The sequence below is a fragment of the Bos javanicus genome, chromosome 11 (genome assembly GCF_032452875.1).
Source record: "Bos javanicus breed banteng chromosome 11, ARS-OSU_banteng_1.0, whole genome shotgun sequence".
NCBI classification, from domain to species: Eukaryota; Metazoa; Chordata; class Mammalia; order Artiodactyla; family Bovidae; genus Bos; species Bos javanicus.
The window spans coordinates 25,234,835-25,257,752 of NC_083878.1; the positions used below are offsets into that span (position 1 = coordinate 25,234,835).

Sequence of the window (22,918 nt, forward strand, 5' to 3'; positions counted from 1 at the left end):
TTGCATTTTTCAAAAGGAAGTTTATTAGTATTGAAAAAAAAGCCAATTGGAGATCATAGAAAAACAGCTGTCCAATTTTGGAAAAGACCCTGATGCTAGGAAAGAATGATGGCAATAGGAGAAGAGAGTGACAGAGGATGAGATGGTTGGATGGCATCACTGACTCAATGCACATGAGTTTGAGCAAACTCCAGGAGATAGTGAAGAACAGGGAAGCCTGCTGTGCTGCAGTCCATGGGGTTGCAAACAGTTGGACATGACCTGGCAACTGAGTCACAACAAAATTTCTAAAACAAGACTTCTGCTCTCACAGTTCCCTGGCTCTGACCTGGGACAAGGCAGCTGTGGCCTTCTGCTGAGTTGACAGTCCCTGGCTGTTTCCACCTGCCATGGTGCTCCGTGCTGTCGGAACATCATACCCACAACATCAGACACATGACTCCAAGCCCAGACCCTATTCTCTCCCTGCCACCCACCTGGCTCCTGCAGAGGTCCTTTGTCTGGCTGGTTGAGGGACCCTTGCTGGCAACCGTCCAAGGACGAACCCTGGCCCTCCAGCCCAGAGCCAGGCATTCCTTCGTCCCAAGGCACCCGCAGCAGAGCCCCAGTTCTGGGAGGGGCCTTCCTGGTCAGTCCTCCTCTGAGACGTCCACCTGCAGCTTCCCTGTGGCCGCCACCTTCCCAGAGCGCGCCCTGCGCCAGGCACGGTAGGTGCTCTTGTCGCTGTCTGAGCCTTGCCAGCCCTGGGTGAGGCCCAGCAGGGCCCGCCCCTGGCGGAAGAAGCTGGGGCTGGAGAAACAGTAGAGCACGGGGTCTAGCACGCTGTTGAGGTAGGTGAAGGCCAGGGAGCCGTGGAAGAGCTGCGAGCAGATATCCAGGGCGTGGCAGGCACGCAGGCGGAAGGCCACGACGGAAGCGACGCCGAAGGCCACGCTAGGCAGGAAGCAGACGGTGTAGACGCCCACCACGGCGGCGAGGACGCGCACGGCCCTCCGCGGGCCCGGCTGCCCGTCCAGGCCGCGGCGGCGGATGGTGCGCGTGATGCTCACGATGGCAAAGAGGATGAGCGCCAGCGGCAGGAAGAATTCCACCACGAACAGGGCCTGGTGCCAGCTGAGTGAGGCCGAGGGTCTCGTGCCCAGCTGGTAACTGAGGCAGGACCGGCTGGAGTGGGTGGTCAGGAGCAGGTGCCCGTTGAGGAGCAGGAGTGCCCCCCAGAGACCCCCGGCCACGCGGGCAGCGCCCCCAGCTGAGGCCCTGCTCAGCGCATGGTGTGGCCACGCCACCTTCAAGTAGCGGTTGAGCGCCACGGCCGTGAGGAAGACCACGCTGGCCGTGCGGTTGGTGGCGATCATGAACAGGTTGACTTTGCAGGCGGTGTCCCCAAAGCGCCAGATCTCGTGGAAGAAGTAGTAATCCACGCGAAGGGGCAGGTTGAGGATCAGGAGGAAGTCGGCGACCACCAGGCTGACCAGGAACACGGTGTTGGACGTCCAGGGCCGCGTGCGCAAGCAGAAGATGAAGAAGGCCAGGCTGTTCCCCACCAGGCCCAGGACAAACTCCATGCCCAAGACTGGCGCCAGGAGGGCAGACACTATGGGGGAGGAGGCCGGGTGGCAAGAAGCAGCGGCCTCTCCAGGTGACCCCAAGGCAGTGGTCAGGGCAGAGGGAGAGGACGAGGAGGGAGAGGGAGGGAGGGAGAGAGGGAGCCAGGAGGGAGAGAGAGAAGGAAGGGGAGAGGGATGGCTCAGGTTAGGAAATCCCATGGGCTGCTTGGGCCATGGACCTGAGAGACGTTTCTCCAGCTCTCTGACCCCTGTGCAATTGCGCGGGGGTCAGTGCTCGCTATCAGCTGGCCAGCACAATGACTCAATATCCTGGGGGTTTCATCATCATCCTTGCAGCCGCCAAGAAACACCCTGTGTTCCTATTTGCAGGTGAAGAGGAACCCTGCTGCTCTCCCTCCCTCTCCACCTCCCCAGAGTAGAGAGTGGCCAGCCTGTGGGGTCTCCTAGCCCAGCCTCAGACTGGAATCCGCATTGCCTCTGGCACACCAGGATGAGGGCTCAGCAGGGTGAGTGGAGGCCCAGAGGAACCCTGAAGCAGGAGGAAGGCCAGCTGGGGTGTGGCTGGGGAGTGTGTTTACAGCCCTGAGTGGTCAGACATTTGCTTGCCTGAAGGCAGCAGCTGGTCCTGACAACTCACAGCTCTGGAGACCATGCAGGCCACCCTGGGCCCCCACTCCACTCCCATCACAGATACAGACTGGGTGGCTCCCTGCCCCCACCAACTCTGGCAGCAAGGACTGTGGAGCCAACAACATGTCCTGGGAGAAGGAGACGGGGGTCCAGTTGACACCTTGACTGTTGCGCTCACTGCCTAGTGGGAACAGCCTGCTGTCCTGATTCTCAGATTCCTGACAGTTTAGAGTCTGTGATGGTCCCAGCTCCACATCCATGATGAAGTACATCCCATGCGCAGAGGGCTCCCCTGCCAAGTTTTACTGCCATGCCCTGGGGACCTGGGGGCTTCTCCCACAAACAGAACAATCCTGAGAATCCTCGAGTTGCCCTGCCACTGTTCATCCCACTTGGCGGGCCATCACCCAGTATTCACTGCAGAGAGGGGAGCAGGAGGTTAGGGCTGGTTTCAGACAAGGTCTAAATCCTGCTCTCCCACTGCGTGGTGTTCCCATGAGTCCATGGGTCCAGACCTGTAGGCAGGGATGGGGTAACATGAGACAGCACCAAGAAAGGCTGTGGGTCCAGGCTCCATGATCTGGCCCCCTCCCCCCGCCCCGCTGCCCCTGTGCCAAATGGCTGTGGTCAGCAGGATGCCCCATGCTGCCAGCTCAGTCAGTCTTGGGGTTTCAAACAGTGGACGCTGGCTCCTCTCCCCAGACACCCCCCTCAAGCCTCTCCCCTTCCCTGGGCTCCCACTGGCCAAGGCTGAGGGCAGATAGGGTGTAGGATGGTGGGACCACCAGCCTGAGCTTTGAATGCAGACAAGCCTGAGTTGGAAACAGAGCTGCCTGCCTTCCAAAGCTGTCTAAGCCTCAACTGTAAAATGTGGTGCCACCACCTTCTTGGACAATTATAAGGATTCAATGAGGTCATTTCTGTAAAAACTTCTGGCAAATCCCCTGGCACAGAGTTGGTGGTCAGAAAAACAGGGGACCTAGTTTTCATGATTTTCTGTCTTGGATTAGACACATCCTTGGAACTGGGGGGCCCTTCTTGTGGCCATCTGGGCACACTGCCTGGGGGGGCCTCCTGGGACATTGATGTTCCCTCCTCAGCTCCTGTACAGAGGAGCGTGTCACTGCCCTAGAGTGGTGGCAGGAAAGAAGTCCTCTAGAGGGGTGGTGGGTGAAGGTCTGGACACCCCTCAGGGCCTTTCAGCAAAGTCAGGGTCTCCTTTGCTGGTTTGTCAGTGGAGGGGATCCAAGCTGTGAGCTGGCAGGCAGGGATAGGGAGGCAGGGTTCAGACCCAGGTTTTCTGGAGGAAGCCTAGACTCTATCCAGGGACCTGTTTGGTCCAGACACAGCTTCAGTTCCCCCCGCGAGCGACCCCTCGTCGACTTCTTCTTGAAGCCCCAGGACACTGAACCCCAATCTCCTGCTGCAGCTTCCATGATTCATCTCGACCCACTGCTGCATCCTCAACTCCCAAACTCCTGGGCCCCACGGGGGCCTGTACACTGAGGGCGGAGCAGGGGGATGGGTCCAGGTGGCCCTCCCCCTACCACCAAGCCCCTCTGAGGCTCGTCACAATCTTCATGCATTAACCGTGGTTAACTCCACCCAGGGGATTTTGTGTTTTTATGTATTTCTACATTTTCTACAATGAGTACAAATCATTTCTGTTATTGGGGAGAAAACCTCAACAGATGCTATTTCTTAAAGTTATGTAAAAAGAATAAGTGAGAAAGAGGCAGAGAGACTTCAGCTGTGCCCCCAGGACAGGCACAGGGGCACGCATGGAGGGGCACGCGCAGCACGAGTACTTCTCTAAACATGCAGGGGGCTCGATCCCAGACCTTCCACACGCCTGTGGTCAGCTGGTGCCCAGATCCCCACACACACAGTCATGGGAGCACTCAGTGTCTGACAGAGACCACAGGCCATGTGTGTGCAGGCCCGCAGGCACTTGGCGGCCAGCAAGCCTTTATTGAGGGCTTCTTGGCGGCAGGCAAGAGCTGCACTGAGCCTGTGGATGGAGGGCGGTGAGGGGCCAGCCCCCAGCAGCAGTCCACCCAGCAGAACCACGCAGGGCAGTGGGCTGAGGGCTGTTAGGGCAGAAGGGGAGCTGCGGCCCCCAGGAACCTGGCAGCCTAGCTGAGAGGACAGGAGGAGAAGGGATGATGATCGTGTCCAGGACCCAGTCCAGGGGACAGTGAGTGAGCAGTAGTGTACATAGAAACAGTGGGGCTGGGAGAGTTATTTGGCCAGGGTGGGTGCTCTGGGCCCACAGTGGGAGGATCAGTCATCCCAGGGACTTCTTGCAGGCGGGATCCTGGGTCACAGACAGGGCCACGGAGCCTTGCCCTCGCTCCCAGCCATACCTGTGGAGATACAGGTGGGCAGGGTCAGATAAGGCTGGGACCCCAGGGAAAGGAGGCCAGGTCCACGGCAGGGGGTCAGTCCTCCCCGGGGACTTACAGAGTCCCAGCTGGCACCAGGAGGCTGTCATCAAGGGTCAGGCTCAGGCGCTGTCCTTCCATCGTCACCACTGAGGAGCCCTCCTGGGAAGGAGGAGTAGGAGAAGTAAATGGAGCCTGTTGGGCCACAACGCCCGTCCAAGCATCCCTGAGTCAGCCTTGATAAGGAGGCCCTGGGCACTGGTCCATACTGGGGGCATCCAAGGCCCCAGAGCAGCCCGGTCACCAGATGTAGGCAGGAGGCGTGCCACCCTCTCCCCAGCCCCCACTTGCCAGCTGCCACAGCCACACGTCCACGTCCCGTCTCAGGCCTTCGCTGCTGCCCTGTCCGTGGACCATCACCTGGTGGGAAGTGACACGGGTCTTTCTGGTGTGTCCTGCCCCACGTAGGAGAGGGCTTTGAGCCTGGCCCCCAGACACCAGCCCTGTGTGGGCCAGGGGTGGGGCCCACAACGCAGCCTCTCCGTATGCAGAGCAGAGGCCTGGTCTTAGAGAGGAAGGCTGCCCAGGCCACAGGTCCTCCCACCCCCATCCCGTCCCAGCCACCTGCTATTGGGGTCATACATGCCTGCCCTTCACACGCACATGCACATCTGCTCCTTCTGACACTCGACACAACTACTGCTGACCCCTACGGAGGCACGCCTGCCAGGGACACACTAGGCATGTGTGTGAACGTGGCACAGGGCAGAGCCCCAGAGGATGCCCTCCTCCCTTCCTCTATGTGATGCCAGGAGTCTGACCTAAGGAGGTGGAGGGAGCTGGGAGGGGATGAGCAAGAGGGAGAGGGAGGCTGAGCCTCTCGGACCGGTGTCATCTTGGAAGCCCACAACCGCTGTGTGGGCCATGCTCCTATCAGCCCCGAGTGGGCCTCAGTAGATATTTGCTGGAGTGAATTGAAGCAGGGAGGAGGACGGGGCGAGAGAACGGGGTGGGAGGGGCTTGGTGGGGCATGGTGGCTCACAGGGCCCTGTGTGAGCTCGGGGCTGGGCTGGCCAGGCCTCCTGGGGCAGGTCTGCATCCAGTGGGCGTCCCTCCACAGGGGTGTCTAATGCACACTCCCAGGGATGTGACAGTGACCAACTGCAAAGCACGAGCAAACGTAAGCTTCCTGGCAGGTCTCCTCGTTCCACACCTGCCCTGCTGATCTGGTCCTCACACAGGCTACAGTGAGCTTTCTGAACCACCACTCTAGTCTGATCAGCCATACTGCTTCCACACTTGGATGAAATTCTCTTGTCTCTAGCATAGTCCTTGCGCCTTGCCCAGCCCAGGAGGGCTGCTAGCACATGGGCACTGCCTGCTACTCTGGCCATCTGGCAATTGTGCCTTCTGCCCCTACTCTCTTCTCCTGGTTCCCCAGACTCAGCTATCTGCAGTGCCAACCTGTTTCAAGCCTCCATGCCTTTACTCAGGCTTCTCCTTCACCTGGAATGCACTCTCCATCTCCCTTTCTTCCTTTTGCAAACTCCTACAATAGGTTTAAAATTCAGCTTATACATCACCTCCTCCAGGAAGCTGTCTTCCCTCACAGCCTGGTTCCTTCTTTATCATCCTATGACTTCCTGTAGCTTTTCTACCACAGAATATATCACATAATCATGGCAATCGTTAATGAACTTGTCCATTTATCAGACCATACACACTCTGAGGGAATGACTCTATCTTATTTTCCTACTAAAGCCTAAAACATAATAGACACTCAGTAAATGTTGAATGAAAGGAGACCGGCTTTGGGTCTCTGCAACTCTCCACCTAATCCTCGCCCCCAAATATCTCTCTCCCTCCTGGCTCCCAAGGCTATGATTGGCCAAAGGCCCAGAAGTCCTGGCAGGGGCATGACCCCAGACTCCCACAAATCCCTCAATGGATGGGGCAACCCCCTAATCCCTACTCTGTAGGCAAAGAAAGATTGTTGGGGACCATGTAGCCTCCATGGGCTTCCACTCACAGCAAAGCCATCATTCTCAGAGTCAGGGAGGAAACAAGAAGGCCTATGCTTGTGTCCACAACTAGCCTGTGAGTGTATGTGTGTGTATGAGTGTGTCTGTGTCCATGTGTGATTGATTAGTTCCCATCACCCAGGGCTGCTGGGCTGACTCCCTGGGTGACCCAAGGCTGCATTACCTGGCTCTCATAGGTGTCCCCAAACAAGCTGAGGGGTGTGCCCGCCTGCAGCTCTTTGCAGTGGCCATCCAGCCAGGCCTCCAGGCACATGGGCTCCATGACGGATCGTGTGCTCAGGGGGAATGGTGGTTCCTTGAGCAGCTGGTCTGTACCCACGGCATAGATGTGGTCAGTGTCCTCTGGCTCCACCCACCCAGTCCCAGCAGGCCGGGTTCCCAGGGGTCCCAGCTCCCAGTCACTGGAATGGGCTCTGTCTCCAGCCCAGGCACCAAGTAGCCATGTGGGGGTATATTTCATGCCATCTTCTTGTGCCTTGAGTACAGGGCAGAGTACTCAAAAGGAGACTGTGTGGTACCGGGGCCAGGACCCACCCTTCCCTGGGAAAGGTCGGGGGAGTGAGAGAAAGAAAGATGGTTCCCAGGGGCCTCACCAGGGTTGGGCTTTCCCGTTCTGTACTGCTCAGAGCTGAAGAACCTGCAGGGACAAAGTGGGAGGAGGAGGGGGCTAAAGACATATGTGTGCACGCACACACACATACACGTACACACCCACGCACACACATACACTCCGAGGTGCAGGAGCCCACACACACGCATGGCGCCCTCACATGATCCGCTGTATATCCACACTCCTTTCCCAGCCTCCACTCCGCAGGGGGCTTTCTAGTCTGGGGCCCTACCATCCTGGGAGGGGCAGACTTTGTCCCTAAATCCTGGGCATCATTACTCCAGGCTGGTGGATGCTCCCCCAGATCCGTGCTGGGCTGGGTCTGCTTGCCCCCAGCCAAAGCACAGGACCTCAGGAGAGCAAGGGGCAGGGGCTGGGGGCTCACTCCTGGATGATGGGGGCCAACTGCGTGCCGAGGTCCTCGCAGTAGAACCACTTCTCAAACAGGACGTCCGTGGTGTCCCCTACGTAGTACCTGCCAGAACAAAGGACAGGCACCCAGCTCTTCACCTGGGCGTCGCAGGGCAGCATCCCTGAGGCCTGGCTCTACTCGTGGACGACTGGGCCTGGCTGGCTCCGCCGAGCTGACCACCTGCTGCATCCTGTTAGCGCGACCTAGTGGCCGATGCGCCCACCCACACCCGGCTCTCCCTGGAGGCCCCGTGTGGCCCCAGCGTGGGAGGGCTGTTATCCATCCCACTCCCATAGCTCTTCCTGGTTCGCCAAACATGACCATTTACCAAGCAGATAGAGCTCTGAGGTTCAGGGGGAAACTGCGCAACTTGGCAGGGATCACACAACCTGTCAGTGGCCGAAACAGGACCGGAGACAGTCCTAGAAGCCTAGAGAGCGTCAGTGACAAGTGTTTTTCCAAAAGAAGAAGCTGAGGCTGAGTCCGATTCTGGCCCTGCAGCTGGATTCCCACCGGCCTGCTGGCAGTCTAGGTCAGAGCACATGAAACCTCAAGGATCCAGCATGCCACAGATGCCCCCCAGATGGGAGGGGTCCTTCTCCTTTTGGGGTCATGGATGCCTTTGAGAACTAGAGCAAAGTGCTGTGTCTCTTCTCCGGAGGAAGGACCATATGTCTCTAGCAGGCTCCCTGTGCCTGGAGAACCCCATGGGCAGAGGAGCCTGGCAGGCTACAATCCACAGGGCCACAAAGACCCCACAAAACCCATGGACTCAACTGAGCGACTTGAGTGTGCACACAAGACTCCCTGAAGCCCACCCAGCTTGGCAGGCAACTCCACCGGCCTGAGGAGTATCAGGCAGACTGGGGCTGGGCCGCAGGACCCTGTGTAGGCAGTGTATCTACTGACTGAATGCCTAATCCCCAAACTTAGCTCCCAGGACCAGGCCAGCTCTGCTCTTAAGCTCCTCCCAAAAAGAGAAGTGGTTCTGCTTACAGACAACGGTTTATAGACACAGTGCATCCACCCCACCTGACACCCTAAGATCTATCCTGGGAATGAGCTGGCTACCAGAAAGCCTCATAACTGGACCTCAATGCCCTCCAGGAATTGCCTTCAGAGTGGCATTTTAATGTTGAGCCCCTGGCTTTTATTAAAGGTCAAAAGCAGAAAAAATCTGTTATTGACTTTGCTGTAAAAATGTTCCCAAAGATGCTGTCTTCTCCATTACTAAAGACTCCCTATATAAAGCCCCACTGAAAATTTTATTTTCATATTTAAGGCCAGGCAGCTATTTCTTTCCAAGACTATTCTGCAGTAGGTTTGCATGCGGTCATTAACTGCGGTTTTTGCAAAGCATTTAATAGTATGAGAAGTACTCATTTTTTTTTTAATGTAAAGAAAAGCAAAACTCAAACCCATACTTGCAATAAAACTACAATGTTGTAAGGAACAGATATGCATGGAAAAAAGAGACAGAAAGTGCTTTGTTAGGTTTCATTGGTGGGAAGACTTTTTTTCTGTGTATTTTCTCTTTATTTTTGTTTTATTGAGATATCATTCACATAATATAAAATTTACCCTTTTCCTGACAAGTGATTTTAATTTTGTTCATTTTGCTTTCTTGTACTTTTCCAGATTTCAAGGGTAAACCTGTAAGACTTTGATAATTATAAAAAAGGGAAAATTTTTTTTTTTTTTTTTTTAAAAAGGGAAAATTTTTTTAAAATGTCCTTTATAACAGAAGATGTGGAGCAAAGCATCCTGATTTCAGTAGCTTGTTGGGAAATTTTAATTTTCTTAGTTAAAAAAAATAGCTTAAAAATCGCTTAGCTTTTGGAATAATGAGCCACAGGTTTAGTCCTCCTTTCAGAGGATATTAAGCAGATAACTGATTGGACCCAGATGTGAACTCAGCTGTAGAAACAGAGTGCCCGTCTCTGCACCCACGTTCATCCCCTTCCAGGTTCTGACTCACATTGCCCTCTTTTCTGTCCTGGCCCAAACTCTCTATTTCTCTACAGCTCCAGTCTGGCCACTTTCTAGCAAGCTCAACTTCCCTGGGCTCGATTTCTTCATCTGTAGAGTACAGATGATAACAGTACCCACCGGATAAGGTGATAGGATCATTGTGAGGATTAAAGGAATAAACAGAAAGTGGTGCCCGACAGTTAGTAAATGTTATACAAATGTCAGCGCTGGGTGTGGAATGAGCTGGGGTAGAGAAACAAGCAGAAGGCCGCACTAATGGAGACTGACTAAACTCTGGAACTGGAGGCTGGGAGAAGCAGCAGTGTTCCAGGCTGCCCTGGAGTATGATTTTGGCATCCCGCCCCTGGCCCTTCCCCAGCAGACCTCAGTGGGGAAAGCATGGGTTCTGGGACTTCCCTGGGCATCCAATGTTTAAGACTCTGTGCTTCCAATGCAGGGGGTGCAGCTTTGATCCCTGGTCAGGGAACTGAGATCCCACTTGTTCTGGGCCTGGCCATAAGGTTAATGGGCTCCCAGGGGGTCACAGAGAATACACCCTCCCCTGCATCATCAGACCCACCCTGCTACCTACCCAAATCCCTCCCCATCTGCCAGCAAATGCAGGATCTCCATTGCTACCACCCTCTCAGTGGTGGTTGAGTGGGTTTCTTGGGTCTGTCTAGGATCCTTTCCCCTGCTGCTTGCCCCTCTAACTCTGCCCCAGACCCCCAGATCTGACCCATTTACCTGAGCCCATCTAGTTCTGTTTTCAGCCGCCTCCGCTCAATCACCAGCCCCACTGTGTTGGCAAACCTCTGCGGCGAGTGGGGGACCCCAGCAGGCAGCAGGAAGATCTGCACGGGTGGGAACAAGGTGCCAGCAAGTTTATGGTCCCCCACGGAGACCTCAGTGTTGCGCGCCCCGGGTCTCCCCAGCTGACCACTGTCCGGGCCAGACCCCACCCCAGGAGCCAGAGAGGATGTCAGGCTGGGCTGCGATGGGCATGAGGAAGGGCCTGAGGATGGGGCTGAGGCAGGTCGGGCAGGGAGGAGGGCAGGAAAGGCTGGGAAGACAAGACTCCACCAAAGACAGGAGAGTGGGCACCGTGGGCTCCTGTTCCAGGACCCAGCCTCACCTCTCCCTGACGAATGACCACATCCCGGTGTTTCCCTCGCTCCAGGACTCGGAGAAGCATGTCCCCCTCCAGCTGGTAAAATACCTGTGAGACAGGACAGCGGACAGGCTCTGACCTCCCCACTCCCTCTTCCGGGTCTTTGGCCTGAGTTCTGCCCAGAAAACCTGAGAAACTTGCCGAAAGCCTTAGAGTTTATGAGCAGCTTGGTCACTCCTGCCTGAGGCCCCAGCTTCCCCTGACACAGCCCGTAGATAAACGTGCTGGGGACACATGAGGGTAATACTCTGACGTTAAAGTGATGACCAAGGTACCCAGGACACCACAGGTGGTGTCTGGCTTGGGGGCAGGAGGCTGGCTGAGATGCCCACTGGATAATTTAGGGACCCATTACCCAGGTAAGGAGAACCGCCCCTGCACTGTGTCGCAGGGGCTGGGCTAGCACGTGACTGACAGACCTTGTTTTATTGTGCTGTGCTTTATTGCATTTCCCAGATATTGCCTTTTTCTTTTTTTAACAAATTGAAGGTTTGTGACAACCCTGCACTGAGCAAATCTATTGCTACCATTTTCCCAACAGTATTATTTCTAAATTAAGGTATATATATATATTGTTTTTTTAGACATAATACAGTTGCACACTTAATAGACTACATGGAGAAGGCAATGGCACCCCATTCAAGTAATAGACTACAGCATAGTATAAATATTTACATGCGATGGGAAACCAAAAAATTCACATGGCTCACTTTATTGAAATATTTGCTCTCTTTCAGTGGTCTGGAACCGAGCCTGCACTATCTCTGAGGTATGCCTGAACATTATCAGAACTCTTTATAACAACCTCCAAAAATATCGTTAGCCCCATTCTGCTAAAAAGAAAAAGAAAGGCCCAGAGAGTGAAGTGACTTGTCCCAGGTTTTACACAGTCAGTCCTGGAGCAGCTGTGTGGACCTGAGTGTGGCTCTGGAGCCAGTGCTGGCTCCTCGGGCCACAGTGAGGCCCTGGAAAGGAGGTGGGCTGCTCCAAACCCCTCTGGAGATCGGCTGGCTATGGAAATGTTGGGCTCAGTGCTGGGAGCTGGGATGAATGGGGGTGGCGGGGGCTTTGAGGATGGAAGCCCTCATTTCCTGCTGTCTCCCTGGGGTGCAGCACGGTGGTGCTGCAGGGCTCCTATTGCACTTGGCCTCTTGCACCCTAAGTCCCTAATTAATGTGTTTACTGAGACCACCCATGGCACTGGGAAGAGGAGGAGGAAGACATATTTTCTCTCTACCAGTCACACATTGCATGGGTGTTAAAAACCCCAGCCAAATAGTTGAAGGGTTGTTATTAATAATAACAATTACTATTATCATGTAAGGAGTTAGAGGAGATAGAGGTTCTTGTCCTAGAGTCTACTAAGAGAAATCAAGTGGGCTCAGGAAAACTAGAGAAATGTGGCTTTACAGTCTGACACACAGGCAAGCTGACACAATGCCCCTGAAGGGCAATTTGGCAAAGGGCAGAAAGAGCCTTCACAGCTCGTGCCTCTATAAGGGTTTCTGGGACGCCAGACCTTTCATGCTGAAACTGGGAACTTGACATAGTCATTCCATCTCTAGAAAAGTGGCTTCAGTGAGTCAGAAATGCACCTGCCTCGTGGTGGACATACATGGCTGTTTTATCCCAGTGTGTGGGAGTTTAAGGCATCACCTGGTCCTCAGCTCAGCCAGTCACCATGTGCCTTTGGCCAATTCAGTTAGTCTTTCTATGCCTCCATTAATTTTTCTATAAAATGATAGTATCTACTCAGAATGTTGCCCAGGATGCTGTATACAAAGATAGACAATACATAGTTAGCATTCAGTAATCTCTAGCTATTAATATTAGTGATGGAAAGAATAGCAAAACTAATGCTAATAATAACAATAGGGGAAATCGCATTATTTTATGATGGAGACAAAATATGGAACATTATGCAGCCATTAAAAGCTACGTTTTTGCATAACTGTCAGTAAAATGGAAAAATGCTAAAGTTATCCAGTTAAAGCAAGATTCAAAATGACACTCAGCAGGATTCTATTTATTGTTGTTTAGACAAAGTCATGTCTGAGAATTCTAATTACATAGTGTATAATGCATGTATAAACCAGGCTGTGCTCACGGTGCTCCCGTGAGTGGGGGGATTATGAATGACGTACATATTTACATTTGTCTTTTCTGTATTCTGCACATTTTCTACAGTAAACAATCTTTTATTATTTAATATAATTCATGCAAGTTATTTAAAACAAATAAGAAAAAACCTATCAGTCTCTCTTAGGGAACAATTCTGCAAACTCCCCCAAACTCCCTCAGTTAGGAGAAAACCTCTATGTGTATGTATGTTGGGGGATGTCCTTTCATGGTTGGAGGGAGAGGAGGAAGGGCCTAGAGAATACTAGGGAGAGGGCCGTAGCCCTTGCTGCTGCTGCTGCTGCTAAGTCGCTTCAGTCGTGTCCGACTCTGTGCGACCCCAGAGACGGCAGCCCACCAGGCTCCCCCGTCCTGGGATTCTCCAGGCAAGAACACTGGAGTGGGTTGCCATTTCCTTCTCCAATGCATGAAAGTGAAAAGTGAAAGTGAAGTCGCTCAGTCGTGTCCGACTTTAGCGACCCCATGGACTGGAGCCTACCAGCCTCCTCCGTCCATGGGATTTTCCAGGCAAGAAGGCCCTGCAAATATCAGGGAAAACAGGAGTGGGGGGGTGGGGTTGGAGTGATGGTTGGGCCAAAGTCAAGCTCTTTCTGGCAGGATACAAGGTATTAGTGGCCATTAAACAAAAACATAGAAAGGAAGTGGAATTTTAGAGGCCTGCACTGTGATGGGTGGGTGGGTGGTGGTGGTGGGTGGGCGGTGGTGGGTAGGTGGGGGGTGTTCCCTGGTGGCTCAGCAGTAAAGAATCCACGTGCCAATGCAGGAGACTCGGGTTCGATCCTTGGGTTGGGAAGACCCCCTGGAGAAGGAAATGGCAACCCACTCCAGTATTTTTGCCTAGGAAATTCTACGGACAGAGGAGCCTGGTGGGCTACAATCCATGGGATCACAAAAGAGTTAGACACGACTGAGCAACTGAACAACACCACAACCTATGATGAGGGACAGGCCTCATCAGCAGAGGTGCAGATCCTGAACAGCAAAAAATCCCAAACAGCCACGGGCAATCCAAAAGGAATGATGCTCTATTTGGAAGTAAATGATGTTTGGGGCCTGGGGCTAACTAGAAGATTAACTGTACCGGCTCAAGCAGCTGCTGAATCAAATCTGGCCTGCACAGCCTGGAAAGGCCTTACAGGCAGGCGGGGCCAGAGAGGGGCTGAGGGTGCCGAGAACCCAGGCACCTCCACTCTGTGCCAGGCTCTGTGCACATACCCTATACACACTGCATCCTTCCACCAGGCAGGGCTGATGTCCCCCATCAGCTGCAAGGAAACTCCTGCAGGCTCAGAGAGGCGGTGTGCGTGTATGCTCAGACGTGCCTGACTCTGACCCTGTAGACTGTAGTCCGCCAGGCTCCTCTGTCCATGGGATTTCCCAGGCAAGAATACTGGAGTGGATTGCCATTTCCTACTCCAGGGATCTTCCTGACCCAGGGATCAAACCCAAGTCTCCTTGGGTTTGATCAAACCTGCAGTTCCTACATTGGCAGGTGGATTCTTTATCACTCTACCACCAGAGAAGCCTCCTGGTGATGGGAGGTGAAAGAAAGTCAAAGTGAAAGTCGCTCAGTCATGTCTGACTCTTTGTGAGCCCATGGTCTATACAGTCCATGGAATTCTCCAGGCCAGAATACTGGAGTGGGTAGCCTTTCCCTTCTCCAGGGGATCTTCTCAACCCAGGAATCAAACCGGGGTCTCCTGCATTGCAGGTGGGTTCTTTACCAACTGAGCTACCAGGGAAGCCCATCCAAATCACATGGTTGGTAAGAGGCAGACTCCAGGTCCACCTGACTCCCAGCCCAGGCTCTCTTGCACCTGTTCACCCCAAGGGAAGGGATGGGCTAAGTGGAACGTGTGTGGTGGGTGAAGCCTGGGCACCTGAAAGGCAGAGGCCTGAGCTCAGCCAGGAGGAAAATTGAGCTCAGCGGCTTCCCTTCCCTCACTGGGAAGAGGCCTGGCCCCTGGAGTCTCCTTTGTTCCAGCTGGGTGAGGACAGGCAGTGACAGCAAACGCACTGACACTCAGTCCTGTGGCTTCCAGGGTTTAACCTGTGGCTGGCACTCTCCCTCACCTGAGGTGGAACCAAGCCATCAAAACAACCTCTAGCCAAATTCCTCCCAGCCACCTGAGTGTCCCTCCAGAGTGAGACACCTGCTCAGGTCATCCCTCCTCACCAGCTAGCAAGCCAGCAGTCAGGGCTTGGTTTGGACCCCTAAGTGGACATTCGTCCACCAGAGTGGGTGGGGTGGAGTCTGGTGAGTAAGCTGAACCCTGGACCTTGAACCCTAGCAGCAGGTCCTCCGGGAAGATAGGCGCCCCCCGACCATGACGATCCTTTGCCACCAGAGATTCTGAGAGCTGGGAACCCATCTGTGTCTCTTAAGGGGATCCATCTTTTTACTTTTGATTTACTTTTGCTTACTCAGAAACACAGCACAAAATTCAAGGCACCAAAGGGTATTCAGTACAAATCCCCCCTCCCACCTGCCCATCCCTTCATCAAATAGCTCCCAGCAACTGATGCGCCTTGTGCCCTCTAGATAAGGAGGGGCGCCTCCCAGTCCTAACCCTTCCCAGAGAACTTGGCTCCTGGGACCAGAATGGAGCGCCCAGGTCGCCCTCAGCATCTGGGTCCCATTTTGGAGGCCAGTCTTGTATTATTCAGGTTTGGGGGTGAGGGGACTTGGGCATCCCCTTGGACCATGGATGCCCCCTGTGTCCGGGGGCTGATGCCCAACAGCTGGAGCCTCTCACACCCGCAAAGCCTGGGCTCTTTCCTGTGGCTTCCCCAGCAGGACTCCTTCGAGGATGGAGCTGTCAAGGGTGTCGCTGGTGCCCACAACTTCCAAGCAGCAGTTTCTCACCATGGTTTCAGTTGTGCCCCCCTCACCCACCAGTCGTCTGCCCCCTCCCCCCCATCCACAGGCCCTGGTCCTGGCAGGGGAAGTGACCCTCCCTCAGGGCTGGGTCAGGGGAGGGGGCAGTCCGCAGGCCTACCTCCTCACCCTCCTCGATGTGGTAGTCCTTCCTGGTGTTGGGACCCCCCACGAACATGATTTTGAGCTGCTTCTGGTGCCTGCAATGGATGAGGGGGGTGAGGTCCTGAACTGGCTCGTGGGAGAGGACAGGAGGGTTGCAGGGGCCTGTAGGGGTTCTGGAGGAGGCCCACACTTGGGAGAGAGAGAGGGCTATTTCTGTGTCACTGTCCCTGAGAGTCTCCGTTTTCATCTGCGTGTGCATCCAAGGGTCTGTGTGTGTGTGTCTGTGACTGTGTGTGTGCCCATGTCCTTCCTCTGCTCAAAACCCTCAAGCCTCAGGACTTGCCTGATGATCCAGTGGCTAAGACTCCACGCTCCCAATGCAGGGGGTCTGGGTTCAATCCCTGGTGAGGGAACTAGATCCCACATGAAGCAACTAAGATCTGTTGCAGCCAGATAAATAAAAGCAACCTTCCAGCAGCTTCCTATGTTTCCTCTGTCTTATATTCATTCATATGTTGAAATCCTAACCCCAGTACCGCAGAATATGACCTAATTGGGAACTAGGGTCATTGCAGGTGTAATTGTTAAGCTATGATGAGATCAGGCATGGGGTGGGGAGTGCTCTAACCTAATATGACTGGTGTCTGGAAGACTGGAAGATTTAGACACAGTCACACTTATGAGGAGGATGCCATGTGAAGATAAAGGCAGAGAGCGGAGGGATGCTGCAGAAGACAAGGAATGCAAAGACTGCAGCCAAACCTCCAGGATCAAGGAGAAGCTCGGAGCAGCGTCTCCCTCACAGCACGAGGGGACACAGCAGCCCCAGTGGGCTTTCCCCTTCGTTCTGCTCTGTGGCTCACCATGTCTGCCTGCCTGCCTACCTGCACCCCTTGTCTGTTTCTATGTATTGGCTGCCTCCTCCCACCAGAATGTCTACTCCACCAGGAAGGGGCTTCCGCCAGTTTCTTCCTGTGTATCTCTGGGGTCCAGAACTGTGCCTGGCATGTGGTTGGTGCTCACATGTGCACATCTGCTGAATGAGTGAAGGGAGGACCTGCACTTTGTGGTTACTAATATCAGGGCAGTGCTGGAGAGCGCGGTACGGGCCTGGAGGCTGCTGCAGCCTGGAAGTGCCCAGGGTGATGAGGGTGGAACCACAGCAGCGGCGTGGGGCTGGAGAGGAGCGGATGAATGTGAGTCACCATGAGGGGGAGGAGGTGGAGGGCTGAGGTGAGACTATGGATAGAGATGAAGTGGAGGAGAGAGTTGGGCGTGTGACAAAAGTACTAGAGGAGACAAGGTTTGGGGGTGGGGGATGTTGACTGTTACTGCAGTATTGCACAGTCACACCAGGGTGGACTTTGGAGTCAAACTCTTGCACGGGCTTGCATCGCGCCCCACGCTAGCTTCGTGACATTGGGAAAGTTCCTTGTTAAGATCCCCCACCCTGGACTAGGACTTCCCTTGTGGCTAAGACTCCATGCTCCCAGGGCAGGGGCCTGGGTTCGACCTCTGGTCAGGGAACTAGATATTGAATGCCACAACTAAAGATCCTGCCTGCCACAGATCTCAAGGGCTGTAACTAAGACCCAGCACAGCCAAATAAATAAATATTAAGAAAAAAATCCCACTTCATAGGGCTCCTGGGAGAATTACATGAGATGATGTGAAAACACCTGGTAGTCTCCAACTAGTCAAGGTGTTAGTGATTGGAGGTGGATGGTTTGAAAAGCTACCTTGTTGATGTTCTGTGGACCCAGCAAACACAAGACTGTGACCCTGGAGCTGGGGAGCACAGAAGGCCCCACACCCCAAGTGACTGAAGGGGAAGGAGGTGAAGAGGCCACAGGGAGGGCCTGAGACCTCAGCTGGAGGAAGACTGCTGGACCAGGGTCAGCCCTGTTGGGTGCTGGGGGCAGAGGTGGCTGGGGAGGCCTGGTGGGAGCCTGTGTGCGCCCAGCTGCAGAGGGGGCCAGGAAGAGCACCAGAGAGCCTGCCCCAGGAGCTGACCCTGACTTCACCCTCTGCCTGCAGCCTCCTGGGCCCAGTAGGGGTGTAATACTGGGTGGTTCCCAGGCCTCGGTTCTACTATAATTCTGGGGTATCAACCTCCCTGCCCCCCAATTTCTGAGAGGCAGCGGGGGTTGGAGCGCTGTTTCTCAGCCCTGGAAGGCAGGGCTACCACTTAGCACCTGCATCTCTCTAATCTCGGTAGGTCACCCAGCTTCCTCAGACGACAAGGCACGTCGTCTCCACGCAGTCACCAGAAAGAGGAACAGAGGAGGGTGGGGAAACCCGGAACAGTCCGTCCTCATCTTCCTGTGATCACCACGAGGATGGAATCCCCCTTCTGTAAGCTTCTGGGCGGAGGAACCCGGAGGTTGAGGGGAGCAGTTGGAGGATGGCGGGGAGGTGAGAACAGAGGGCAGGAGGGTTAGGGCATGCTGGGACTCACAGGAGCTTGTTGCAGACCGGGGGCAGGAAGGAGCCCGGGTTCTCCTCCACCCACGCCTTCACTCTCACTGGGCGCTCCATGGTCTCCCGGGAGCCGCACTCCAGAGCCGTGTCCTCCGCTCTGTCGAAGGGCCGCGCCTCTGCCCAGCCACCTATTGGCCGCCTGGTTAATAAGCATCCTGAGGGTCAAAGGGCGGGGCAACAAACGGGCCTCTTTGTGGCCCCTCTCGGACTTTGGTCTGGGAACGCCCCCCACCCCCTACCTCGCGCTCGGTGCCGCCCCGCTGGGCCCCTCGCCACATCCCGGGCTCCCTGCCCACCCGCGTGAGAGTGGAGCGCCCGATCCAGGCTTAGGACACGGGATCCAGAACCTTCCTGGCCCCTTGTCCCCAGACTTTCCGCCTGGGACCCAGGGAGACCCCCAAAGAAATCCTGTAAGGAGGAGAAGGCGGGTTTGGAAACCCAAGCGCCTGATCACTGGGTTGCTGACACTGGATTGAGGCCTCAGTTTCCTCATCTGTAGACTGGGAATGCCGGGGTTGCACAGCGGCCACCGTAGGCCCCGATTGATGCTAGTCCCCTGTCCGGTCACTAGGACAGAGATCAGGCCAGAGCCCGCAGATGTGTTGGGTGCCATTTGCTCGGCTCTGTCAGTGACTGGTTGGAGACAGGACAGAGGACAGGCGGGGGGCGCAGTGCTGGGAGACCGTGATGCTAGACAGGGACCCGCCAGGCCGGGCTTGGGGGCCCGCCCCTCACCTACGCTCGCAGGTGGCAGGCAGAGCGCCGACAGGGTGCCTGGCGCTGTTCTGAGCTCCTTTCGTGTCTTGGGGCATACTCAAGTCACACCACAGTTTACAAGGAGTTTCACAGATGCAGAACCGGGCACTGGGACCGGGAATCTGAGGTGAGGTGGGGAGGGCGGACAAACCTAAGGCGCTGATGATTCCAGCCTGGGGTGAGAGCCGCTAACCTGGATCCTCGCCAGCGGGCGGAGACGCGATGCTTGCCTGTGTGAGTGCGGAGGCGGGGAAGGCCAATTGGACCCCTGCTTTCCTCTCTTTCTTCCAGACTCAGAATTCTTGGGAAGACTGCGCGTGTTGGAAGAGGGCCGGGAGGGGAGGTGGTGGTGGCCGAGCGGAAAGGAACAGAGCTGACACCTGAATCTAGACTGGAGAGTTTAAGAAATTCGAAACTCCTTCGACTCCTGTCCCGCATCCCATCTTGGCCCCTCCCTGCTACGTAGGGTGGGCGGGTTTTCTTCGCGTCCTCAGTCTCCGCGCTCCTGGTGCAAATAAAAACCCCGACAGGTATCAAACAAGATTCCTGCCCTCCCCCGCTGGGACCCTCCTGTTTCCTCTCCACGCACCCCCTTCCCTTTCTCCCTCCTTTTTCTTTTTATTTATTTAGAACTTTTTTTTTTTTTTTGCTGAGTGTTTCTTTCTAGAATTTTGTTTGGCACCAAAATAACTCAAACCACCTTCTTTATCTTTCTCATCTACAAGTAAGCAGAGGAGATGTAGACAATTATGCGTGAAACGCCAAGGATCTAGGATGTGTGCTGTTTGCTTTGGATGTTTGTTAAATGGAAGGGTGGGTGGGTGCGTGGATAAAGGCATGAATGAATTCCCACTAAAAGGGGAAACAAAACCCAAAAAACTCCATGACTTCAGCTCCACAGATGTTCTGGTATGTAGTTCAAGGAAAACAATGACAGTTATCCTGCATCTTAGTTTTTAAACTTTTTATTTTATATGGGAGTATAGTTGACAAACAATGTTATTTTAGTTTCAGGTGTACAGCAAAGTGATTCAGTTTTACATAAACATACATCTATTCTTTTTCAAGTTCTTTTCCCATTTGTTATATAATATTTTTTAAAACCTCTTTGTTTTGTATTGGGGTATAGCCAATTAATAATGTGATGGTTTTAGGTAAACAGCAAAGGGACTCAGCCATACATATACATGTATCCATTCTCCTCCAAATTTCCCTCCCATCCAGGCTGCCACATAACACTGAGCAAACTTACATGTGCTATGCAGTAGGTTCACCTTGGTTATCCGTTTCAAATATAGCACTGTGTACCTGCCAATCCCAAACTTCCTAACTATCCCTCCCCACCACCCTTCCCCTGCCCCTGGTAACCATCTACAAAATTTACAAACAGCTTAATATCATCAAAAAAACAACCCAATAAATGGGCAAAAGACCTAAATAGATGCTTTTCTAAAGAAGACATACAGATGGCCAAGAGGCACATGAAAAGATGTTTAACATCGCTAATTATTAGAGAAATGCAAATAAAAACTACGAGATATCACCTCATACTAGTCAGAATGACTATCATCAAAACCACCACAAATAATAAATGCTGAAGAGGGTGTGGAGAGAAGGGAACCCTTCTGCACTGTTGGAGGGAATATAAATTGGTACAGCCACTGAGGAGAACAGTATGGAGGTCCCTTAAGAAACTGAAGATAGAGCTACCATACAATCTTGCAGTTCTACTCCTGGGCATGTGTCTGGAGAAAAATATGGTTTGCAGGGATACATGCACCCCAATGTTCACTGCAGCACTGTTTACAATAGCCAAGACATGGAAGCAACCTAAATGTTCACCGACAGAAGAATGGATAAAGAAGAAGTGGTACATACATACAATGGAATATTCCTCAGCCATTAAAAGAATAAAATAATGCAGGGACTTATATGAATTTAGAGATTGTCATACTGAGTGAAGTAAGTCAGACGAAGAGAAATATCATATGATATCACTTGTATGTGGAATCTAAAAAAAGACATACAAATGAACTTATTAACAAAACAGAAACATACTCTCATTTTAACCTAACTAGTCAAACAACACGGATAATTGAGGCTACGATTGATTGTTTGAGGTCTAAACCACCCAGATGAACCTTAAATACAGGCTAGATAATTTGCCACATGGTTTCTGTCAAATATGCCATTTAGTTTGTGCTGCATAGATAAAACACCATGTCAATTCAATTGGCAAGCCTCCTAGCTTGGGTGTTGGGTACCATTTGATCCAATGTTCAGAAAATCAATTTTTATTGATTTTCATTTTATTTGAATTTCAACAATTCAAATTTTATCTGCGTGTTCTGGCATTGTTTGGTCACGGTCATCTGGACTGCTTCCAGCTACTGATCAATGAGTTCCTTCTAGTTTCTGGACCTTACCTGCTCACAGCAGCCATCTCTCCCCTCTGCACACAGAAGTTCATTGCATCATGGTGTGAGAAGCCATCTCTGCCTTAGGACCAGAGCTCATCAGAGCCTCTCCTGGTTGCTGGTGCCTGGCTTTCGTCTCCCCTGGATGGCAGCTGCCTGCCCAGGTCACTAAAATCAGTAGACGCTTCTAGGCTTTACTGAGTCTGACTGCTGCTAACAGTCTGATCTCTTCAATCTCTTAATGAACAGAAGTTTTTTCTCCAGCTGATCCTATCTGAGCTCACCTTGATCTGTCTCTTTCTCCCACTTTCCCTCCCTTTCATATAATTCAGCAAATGTTTAAGAACAAACATGAGGGCTAAATCATGAATTGTACTAGTTATTTGGAAATCTGGGTTCTGGTCCTGCTGTCTCTTTTTCTTGTATTATTGACAAGTGTGTTTACATTTTTTAGTTACATGATTGGTTTGAGGGGTTTTTGTTGTGTTTTGTTCAGTTATCATTTTGTTTGTAATTTTTAATTTTATCGCATTGTGGTGACTGAAGATGGTCTATGTATTATTTGGGGATGGGGGATGTGTTAAATTTTCCTTTGCAGCTTAGTCTATGGTCAATTTTTGTGAATGTGTATTCTCTGCTTAGAATGTAGTTATAAATGTTTCTATTAGCCTAACCTTTTGTGTTACGCAAATAATCTGTTTCCTAATTTATCAAGGTGCTCATGGGTGCAAATAATAGGGATCCCAGTTAAACAGTGGCTTAACCATGAGACAGTTAAACTTTTGTGACTGGATACCCAGAGGCAGAATGAGCCTGTGACCTAGTGGTGTCATAGACTCTGTCTTTTTCCATTCCTCAGATCTGCTATCTGCAGCATGGCTTCTTCCCAGGGTTTGCCCCCAGGGGGTCAAGAGATGTAAACCAGCCACAGTTTTTCCTTTAAAGAAGGGGTTTTCAACCTTGGCACCATTGACATTTGGGGTGGAAAGTTGTTGTGGGGGGCTGTCCTTTGCATTTAGGACGTTTGGCATATTTATGGCATCTCCCAACTAGACGCCAGTATCTTGTCCCCAGCTGGGACAAACAAAAAAGTCTCCAGACATTGCCAAATGCCTGTGGGGTGGGGGACATTGCCCGCAAGTGAGAACCAGGTGTATTTACTGGCAATAAAGGTTCACATACCCCAACCTGAACCAATTCCTGGAGTGAGAAGAGGGATGTTCTGACTGATTTATAGAAACTAAAATTTGTACTTGAAGCTGGAAGCAGAGTTGGCTTCCCTCAAAGTCTGTGCCCATATGGGAGGGGTGGGGTAGTCACACAAGACTCTGGCTCATGACCTAGAGGCAGGAAA

General features: G+C 52.9%; 2 protein-coding genes across 4 annotated transcripts; both read right to left on the reverse strand.

The window, feature by feature from the left end:
* On the reverse strand, nucleotides 1-4,036 carry OXER1 (oxoeicosanoid receptor 1). The gene has a single exon (XM_061432201.1). It carries the CDS (start codon nucleotides 1,764-1,766, stop codon nucleotides 630-632), a length of 1,137 nt encoding a protein of 378 aa, XP_061288185.1. The 5' UTR covers nucleotides 1,767-4,036; the 3' UTR covers nucleotides 1-629.
* Nucleotides 4,037-4,126: 90 nt separating this feature from the next.
* Nucleotides 4,127-19,590, reverse strand: HAAO (3-hydroxyanthranilate 3,4-dioxygenase). Of its 3 annotated transcripts, none has more exons than XM_061432198.1 (11): nucleotides 19,299-19,590; nucleotides 18,369-18,530; nucleotides 15,927-16,005; nucleotides 10,753-10,836; nucleotides 10,365-10,471; nucleotides 7,620-7,709; nucleotides 7,218-7,261; nucleotides 6,788-6,933; nucleotides 4,934-5,002; nucleotides 4,662-4,744; nucleotides 4,127-4,564 (listed from the first exon to the last, which is right to left on the reverse strand). In XM_061432198.1, the coding sequence occupies exons 1-11, from the start codon at nucleotides 19,583-19,585 to the stop codon at nucleotides 4,486-4,488; spliced, it is 1,230 nt and encodes a 409-aa protein (XP_061288182.1). In that variant the 5' UTR covers nucleotides 19,586-19,590; the 3' UTR covers nucleotides 4,127-4,485. The 3 variants fall into 3 exon arrangements, with proteins under 3 accessions (XP_061288182.1, XP_061288184.1, XP_061288183.1); XM_061432200.1 differs by having other exon boundaries at nucleotides 18,369-18,546; nucleotides 19,341-19,415; XM_061432199.1 differs by having other exon boundaries at nucleotides 18,369-18,546; nucleotides 19,299-19,377.
* Nucleotides 19,591-22,918: the final 3,328 nt, after the last annotated feature.